Source organism: Triticum aestivum, chromosome 2D (genome assembly GCF_018294505.1).
Source record: "Triticum aestivum cultivar Chinese Spring chromosome 2D, IWGSC CS RefSeq v2.1, whole genome shotgun sequence".
Lineage (NCBI taxonomy): Eukaryota > Viridiplantae > Streptophyta > Magnoliopsida > Poales > Poaceae > Triticum > Triticum aestivum.
The window spans coordinates 7,042,455-7,050,818 of record NC_057799.1 but is presented as its reverse complement, the minus strand read 5'-3'; the positions used below and the strand labels follow the sequence as shown (position 1 = coordinate 7,050,818).

At 40.6% G+C, this 8,364-nt stretch overlaps 1 protein-coding gene across 2 annotated transcripts; it reads left to right on the top strand.

The window, feature by feature from the left end:
- Positions 1–6,813: 6,813 nt before the first annotated feature.
- Positions 6,814–7,784, top strand: LOC123048175 (23 kDa jasmonate-induced protein). 2 transcript variants are annotated; one of them, XM_044471328.1, is made up of 2 exons: positions 6,814–7,344; positions 7,410–7,784. In XM_044471328.1, the coding sequence occupies exons 1-2, from the start codon at positions 6,867–6,869 to the stop codon at positions 7,469–7,471; spliced, it is 540 nt and encodes a 179-aa protein (XP_044327263.1). In that variant the 5' UTR covers positions 6,814–6,866; the 3' UTR covers positions 7,472–7,784. The 2 variants fall into 2 exon arrangements, with proteins under 2 accessions (XP_044327263.1, XP_044327262.1); XM_044471327.1 differs by having other exon boundaries at positions 6,817–7,316.
- The last annotated feature ends 580 nt before the right edge of the window (positions 7,785–8,364 follow it).

Genomic DNA, 8,364 nt, shown 5'->3' with positions numbered 1-8,364 from the left:
TTTTTCCCTTGAAGAGGAAAGGGTGATGCCGCAAAGTAGAGTAAGTATTTCCCTCAGTTTAGAGAACCAAGGTATCAATCCAGTAGGAGAAAACGCGCAAGCCACCGAATACCTGCACAAACAAACACCAACTTGTACCCAGTGCGATAAAGGGGTTGTCAATCCCTTCACGGTTATTTGCAATGTGAGATCTGATAGAGATAGATAATCGGTAAAGTAATATTTTTGGTATTTTTAGTTTATGGAACGGAAAGTAAAAGATTGCAAAGAAAGTAAATAGGAAACTAGAATTGTAGATCGGAAATTATAAGATGGAAAATAGACCCGGGGCCATAGGTTTCACTAGAGGCTTCTCTCAAGATAGAAATTATTACAGTGGGTGAACAAATTACTGCCGAGCAATTGATAGAAAAGCGCAAAGTTATGACGATATCTAAGGGAATGATCATGAACATAGGCATCACGTCCGTGTCAAGTGGACCGAAACGATTTTGCATCTACTACTATTACTCCACACATCGATCGCTATCTAGCATGCATCTAGAGTGTTAAGTTCATAAAGAACGAAGTAACGCTTTAAGCAAGATGACATGATGTAGAGGAATTAACTCAAGCATTATGATGAAAACCCCATGTTTTTATCCTCGATGGCAACAATACAATACGTGCCTTGCTGCCCCTACTGTCACTGGGAAAGGACACCGCAAGATTGAACCCAAAGCTAAGCACTTCTCCCATTCCAAGGAAAACCAATCTAGTTGGCCAAACCAAATCGATAGGTCGAAGAGACTTGCAAAGATATCAAATCATGCATATAAGAATTCAGAGAAGATTCAAATAATATTCATAGATAAGTTGATCATAAATCCACAATTCATCGGATCTCGGCAAACACACCGCAAAAGAATATTACATCGAATAGATCTCCAAGAACATCGAGGAGAACTTTGTATTAAGAATCAAAGAGAGAGAAGAAGCCATCTAGCTACTAGCTATGGACCCGTAGGTCTGTGGTAAACTACTCACGCTTCATCGGAGAGGCAATGGTGTTGATGTAGAAGCCCTCCGTGATCGAATCCCCCTCCGGCAGGATGACGGAAAAGGCCCCAAGATGGGCTCTCACGGGTACAGAAGGTTGCGGTGGTGGAAAAGTGGTTTCGTGGCTCCCTGGAAGTGTTTGGGGTATATGAGAATATATAGGAGGAAGATCTAGGTCGGGGGGTCACCGAGGGCCCCACAAGGTTGGGGGCGCCCTACCCCCCTGGGTGCGCCCTCCACCCTTGTGTCCGCCTCATGGCTCTTCTGACTTGCACTCCAAGTCTCCTGGGTGTCTTCTGGTCCAAGAAAAATCATCACGAAAGTTTTATTCGGTTTGGACTCCGTTTGGTATTCCTTTTCTGCGCAACTCAAAAACAAGGAAAAAACAAGAACTGGCACTGGGCTCTAGGTCAATAGGTTAGTCCCAAAAATCATATAAAGTAGCATGTTAATGCATATAAAACATGCAAAACAGATAATATAATAGCATGGAACAATCAAAAATTATAGATACGTTGGAGACGTATCAGTGAACAAAAGAAGGATAGCTATACGATGCAAGCTTCTTAGCTCCGTACTCACAGCACACATTGACCGTCCATGATCACTTGTATTAACTTGCCCCAATACAATATATTAGTAAAAAGAACAGCTAGACGAAAGGCCGTCAAGTAACATCTGTATATACTAATATTAACTAATAATGTCACCTTATCCATTAAATGTCACCATATGTGTTGTTTGAAGCCGATACAGTCAGGATCAGCAGAAAATTGAAAGAAAAGGTGAAAGAACTTATTAAATATGCTAGTCATCGACCCGTGCAGCTTCACGGGCTAGAATTTCAAACATGCAGAAATAAAAAAATATTTATATGACATCCATTCTACGTGAATCTTTTAGAATTCAAAATATAATGAAAAATATAAATTAGTAAAAAACTATCATTAAGTGTGTGGAGTAGTATTTATCATATGGAAAGGAAATTTTATTACTGGGTTAACTACCTGAGTCTCTGCGGTAGAATATTTGAAGTGATTTTTGAGGGGATCTATTATTTAAGATAGTATAGGTGAGGTGTTAATCTATATATGTTTACAATGGGTATAAAAAAGTAGAACTATGTTGAAATAATTAGATATTCGACACTATAAACCAAGGACTAAACCATTTCAAAGAGAAACAAACAAAAACATGCATGGTGGGGTCAATATATTTGCTTAGTCCTATAAATTTAGCAAACACATAAATTAGTCAATTTGTGCATCTATAAATTTAGCAAACACACGTCTCTAATATGATAAGCATTCCATTGACTCTTCACAAGTCCATGCTCACTATTTTAACATCACAACCAATGGTCATTAGGCATAGTGAGCTTCAAAAACAATGAAAAACATGTCGAACAATGAACCAACTAAGGGTAGGATTTTTCAGGATGTCAATTTAGAACTTGAGATGTGGTCCCAAGTCAACTTAGTTTAGCTTATTAATCCATTCTGAAATTAAAATTAAAATTTGAAGTAATATCATTATTAATAAATTTGACGGGATGTCATGCGCTACATTTAATAGCATTTTTGGAATCTACTCCTTTTTCTGGGCGATTTCCATAAATAAGATGGTAAATTTGGTGTGAATTTTTCCAAAATATGAATATTTTAAAAAGTACTTAAATGAGCAAAAAATAGAAAAGTTAAACAAAGAAGCCAGGCCGAATTGTGACACTGTGTGGCACATCTACTCATTAGAAGAGAAAAAAACAGAAAAAAGGGAGCAGGGGAATCAAATCCGCATCTCCCTGTTAGAAGAGGAAGGCACTTGCCAATCAACCAGTTGTTCACTTCTGAAGTTTCAGGACATAGGTGTACATGAACTAAACGCGACGGGCAGCAACTTAAGAAAAATCAAATCTTTTTCTGACTTACGGGTGGCATTGGTGGATATTTTTTGTCAACTTATAGGATAAATTACATGACGTATCGTGAGAAGCAATATCCCCTTTATTATATTATAGGTAGAGATAAGGCAGGACTCTCTAGCTTTCTGTATGTTCGTGGTAAGGACTCATTTTTCTACACAATTCTGTTTTTTTACGTGAGTTTAGTCCTTTATACAAGGCCTTTCTTTTACTAAGGCAGGAATCTCCTTTACGTGGCCTTTCTTTCAGTAAGGAGGACTCTTCTTTTTTGTACGGATGGGTTTATTCCCATACGTGGATGGTGTTTTCTTTAATAATAAGTCAAGACCTTCTAATATATCTTGACTATTAAATTTATAGATTTGCTATTTCACATCCAGATGTGAAATAGTTACCTCACATCAATCGCTATCATCATATGATGAAAGCTCTTTAAGTTTCATTCTCTTTTCTTAGCTCTGTGTGTTGCTGTTTTTCTCGTTGTTGTTCTTAGGCAGCCTACGCCTGCACTAACTTGTTTCACCTATTGGCCCATGGGGCTTCATTGAGCGTCTATTTTTTCCATTCACATCGTTTTGGGAGCTATGGTCGATTTGCACGTACGTGTAGCTTCATGCATGGGTTGTAGTTCGTGCAAACACACACTGTAGCACACTATTACTTGCGTGTTTATTTATTTATTTTTCTTATTTGCTGTCTTACCGCAAGAGGTGAAAAATAAAAAAAAGGACTTGACACACATATTTTTTGTTCGTTTTTGTTTTTATATTTATTTTAGATATCATTATTTTCATTTATTTTTATTTTGGATTTGCTAATTCTCATCCACATGATTTTACACTGAAGTTGTTCACCAGTCGATCAAACATGTATGTTTCGCGCAAAACTGTTTTGTTCACATGCATGTGCCTTGGGTTGTGCTGGTGTTTGCGTTGTCGGCCGGATTTTCATGTCGCACTGGTGGCTGTTTTCTCGTGTCTTCCATGTTTGTGTAGGTGCCAATATACGAGTCTCTTTTTCACGTAGGCTGTGACTCATCAGGGTGAGATTTAGCAATGTCTCATCTAAATTTTTAAATGCACGATCTTTTGTTATTGAAATTTTCGTGCAGTGTTTGTTTTATCCTAGTTGCAAGTCGGCTCTTGATTCGCAATTGGGCTCATAGTTCGTAGTTGTCCTTGTTGCAAGTCCACCATCCATTCGTAATTGGCATCATAGTTGTTCGAGTTGCAAGTCCACCCTTGGCTCACAACTGGTTTTGTTTTTATCCCTGTTCTAAGTAAACCCTTGACTCACAAGTGGGCACATAGTTTGTTTTGTCCTAGTTGCAAGTCGATAATTGACTCGCAACTAGGCTCGTAGTTTCGTAGTTGTCTCAGTTGCAAATCCATCCTCGCAACTTGCACCTCGTCTCACAGTTTTGTGTATCTGTCCCAGTTGCAAGTCTACCCTCGACTTGCAACTTGTATCGTAGTTTTGTGTAACTGTCCTAGCTGCAAGTATACGCTCAACTCATAACAAGTTCCGTAGTTTGTTTCATTCCAGTTGCAAGTCCACCCTTGACTCGCAACTTGGGCCATGTTTTGTTTTTTCTCCCGGTTGCAGGTCCACACATGGCTCGCCACTAGGCTCGTACATTGTTTCATCCCAGTTGCAAGTCGACTCTTGACTAGCAACTAGGCCCATTGTTTCGTAGTTGTCTTAATTGCTAGTCCATCCTCGATGGCAACTAGAATCATACATTGTTGTTGTCCCAGTTGCAAGTCCAGCCTCGACTCCCAACTGGGCCCATAGTTTTTTGTTGTCCCGGTTGCAAGTTCACCCTCGACTCGCAACTAGATGTGTTCTGTTTTTCATCTTAGTTACAAGTACACCCTCAACTCGCAACTTGTATCATAGTTTTATATACTTGTCTCAATTACAAGCCCACCCTTGACTTGCAACTAGGCCCGTAGTTAGTTTTATCCCAGTTGCAAGCCCACCCTTGACTCGCAGTTGGGACCCTAGTTTATTTCATCCCAGTTGTGAGTCTTCCATTGACTCGCAACTGGGCCCATTGTTTCGTAGTTTTCTTGATTGCAAGTCCATCCTCGAATCGTAATTGGGATCATAGTTTGTTGTTTTTCCAACTACAAGTCCACCCTCGACTCGCAATTGGGTCCATTGTTTGTTGTTGTCCTAGTTGCAAGTCCACCCTCGGCTCGCAACTAGGCCCATTGTTTGTTGTTGTTCCAGTTGTAAGTCCATCCTCGACTCGCAACTGGGATGTGTTTTGTTTTTCATCTCAGTTGCAAGTACACCCTCAACTCGCAAGTCATATCATAGTTTTATATACTTGTCTCAGTTACAAGTCCACCCTCGTCTTGATACTATAGGTCCGTAGTTTGTTTTATCTCAGTTGCAAGCCCACCCTTGACTCGCAACTTGGCCTGTGTTTTTATCTTTCATCCTAGTTTCAAGTCCATCCTTGACTCGCAACTGAAACCTTAGTTTGCTTTATCACAGTTGCAAGTCGACCCTTAACTCGCAAATGGTATCATAGCATGTAGTTTTCCCAGTTGTAAGTTCTTACTCAACTCGCAACTCAGCATGTAGTTATCCCAGTTGCAAGCCAACTCGTTAGCTTGCAACTAGGCTTGTGCTTTGTTTTTAATACACAACTTGCCCCGACCCCAGTTCCATGTCCAAACCCAACATGTAAACCCATCTGACCCAGTTGCATGTCCAAGCCAAACATGCAACTCATGCCCGACATAGTTGCATGTCCACTCTCGGCACGCAACTCGTTCCCAACCAAGTCCCCCTATATAGTTGTATTTTTTGCAAATACATGCCCACTTTTGTAATACACGCTATATTTTTTTTATGTATACACGGGGAACATTTTTTAACACACATTACAAATGTTTTGAAATATATGATGCATATTTTTTTCAGATACAGGCCCGAGCATTTTTTAGAATACATAGTAAACATTTTTAAATTCCAACTGGTCATTTTTCAAATGGTATGGAACTTTTTAAAAAATTGATCCTAAAATTTTATTTACATTGCACAATTTTTTTTCTAAAAAAGAATAGAACGTTGTGTAAAAAAGGTTTCAATTTTTTTCAAACATGTCTTCTAATATGAACGTTGTGCTATGTTCTTAAGCGTTTCCAGTTTGCTAAATGTCAATAGCAGCAATTGGTGGTAGGAGCTCCCGTTACCCTGTACGAGGTCCCGAGTTTAATTCATATGCAGTGCACTGTGTTACTTGCCTTTTTTTGTCACGCAGTCATCAGGAAAAAAAAAGGAACGCGGTGGGCTGAGCAACCGCTGACTTGTACTGATGCCGCAATTTTTTTCCTGTTTTTCAGATTCTACCGATGTCACAACTTAGATGTGAGGTAATATCTCATATCTAGAGTTATATAGTCAGACTCTTAAATTTAATATCTACTCCCTCCGTTCCAAAATAGATGACTTAACTTTGTACTAACTTTGAGTATATAGTCAGGCTTAAAAGTTGCCTCCAATTAGTAAATATAAGATAAGATAAGATATAAGATAGTGTGTTCATTTTTTAAGCGCCTGATACATATTAATATTATAGTTATTACACTGTTGCATTATTGTAAGGTTTGTAAAATTAGGAACATAATATTATAAACAAGCAACAGGCTGAACACTGTTATGTTTTCATTTTAGCAATGCACATTCAAACCCGTGTGACCTGCATAATTAAGTGGATAGATTTGTCATGTGTTGTTCACATACTTGCTGTCTTATCGTGAGAGTTTTCCATGTTGGTGTCCACGTAGAGATGTGTTGTAGACACGGACGGTTGCTCTATAAATGTCCCCAGACGCACAGAGACGGTGAGACAAGTTTCATTAGGAAAAGAGGAAACGAAAGTGAGGGAGAGATGGCCAATTGCTTTGGTGAAGTAGTTGACAACTTCAAGCTGAATGAGATGCTGAGGTACGTGGGCAAGCCCAAGACGCGTGAAGACCGGGCACGAGAGGCCGTGAGCCTGATGAACGAGGACAGCAAGAACATCAAGGCTTCCAAGTACGTGGAAGGCGTCAAGGACTGGTACGGCGATGGGGTGTCCACGCTGTGCATCCTGTACAACGCGACCGGCGACACCCTCTACTACGTCGGCGAGCACGACTGGTTTGGCTTCATCGGGCGCACACCCTACCCCGCCGAGATCGGCAACGGTCAGTACGCCGCCTTCCTTCACACCCACAACACCGGCGCCGCGTCCGGCTCCGAGGGGGCCGTCGTGTACCGCGGGAAGAACAGAGATGGCCAGGACCGGGACTACCTGGTTGCCTGGAGCACCCCATTTGGTCCGTGGTACAGCAACAAGGTGTCACCTTCTCTTCTCCGACAATGGAGTATGGACTACTAATTACCTTTGTTCCTTCACTAGTAGTAGGCTCTTACTATTATGCCCATGCAGGCTTATTGCGAGATTGGTGGCGTCAACTACTTCGACGATCGTTGGGGTCATGTATCCGGTAAAATGGAGAACGGAGGCTACTCTTGCAACGCCAAGTCCGACGGGTGTGAGATTCAAGCAACAACTGCCACGGGTGGTAGTCCCATGTTCCACGCCATAATCAAAACACCCTTTGCTCCATGAGCACCTACCTATGTTAAGTACGTCCGGTTTGTGTTTGCATCCCCAATAATGTGACCCGTCCTACCCGTATCTTGGAGGGTCCTTGTCTACTTTGCATGTTTGCTGGAGACTTGTCATCGTCGACTACGTACTTACGTACGTCTTGTACTGTTGCCATTTAATCAATCCTATTGTGCTGTTGTTGCCAATCAATGAAAGGCCTAGGGCCTCAATGTACGTCTACTCCACATGACGGTCACTCTCGCTCCGTGGGCTCTTGTTACGGTGCCATCTTCATTGCGACATGGTCGCTATATTTTCATAACTAGACCATGCATGTTCTTCGTATGTTCTGGCGAAATGTGTTGTGCTTTCGATTATGTCACAGAGAGAAACTGAGGTGTTAATTTTCTCTTATTTTAAATAACGTATTCAAATAACTACCCTAACTCGTGTAGTGAATCCGACCAAATTTCATTATGTTTAATCCACAAATTAAGTACTACTACCTCCGTCCAAAAATACTTGTCGCTCAAATCGATGTATCTATACATATTTCAATGGTAGTTACATACATTTGATAAACAATTATTTTCGGACAGAGTTAGCACATCCGTTCCAAACTATAAGGTGTCCTAACTTTTTTTCTGAAGTGTGTTCTTTCATTTATTTCAATCCATTTGTAGTCGATATTGAAATATATCCAAAACGTCTAACAAAGCGAATGGAGGTGGCCACCCATACATTTTCCTGCCGCCATTTATTGCATGGTCACCTTGTTACATATCCTCCG

Excerpts from the sequence above, each read along its gene's own strand:
- LOC123048175 (XM_044471327.1), top strand. The coding sequence starts at position 6,867 with ATGGCCAATTGCTTTGGTGAAGTAGTTGACAACTTCAAGCTGAATGAG. Across the intron at positions 7,317-7,409 it reads GTCCGTGGTACAGCAACAAG|GCTTATTGCGAGATTGGTGG; the intron begins GTGTCACCTTCT and ends ATGCCCATGCAG.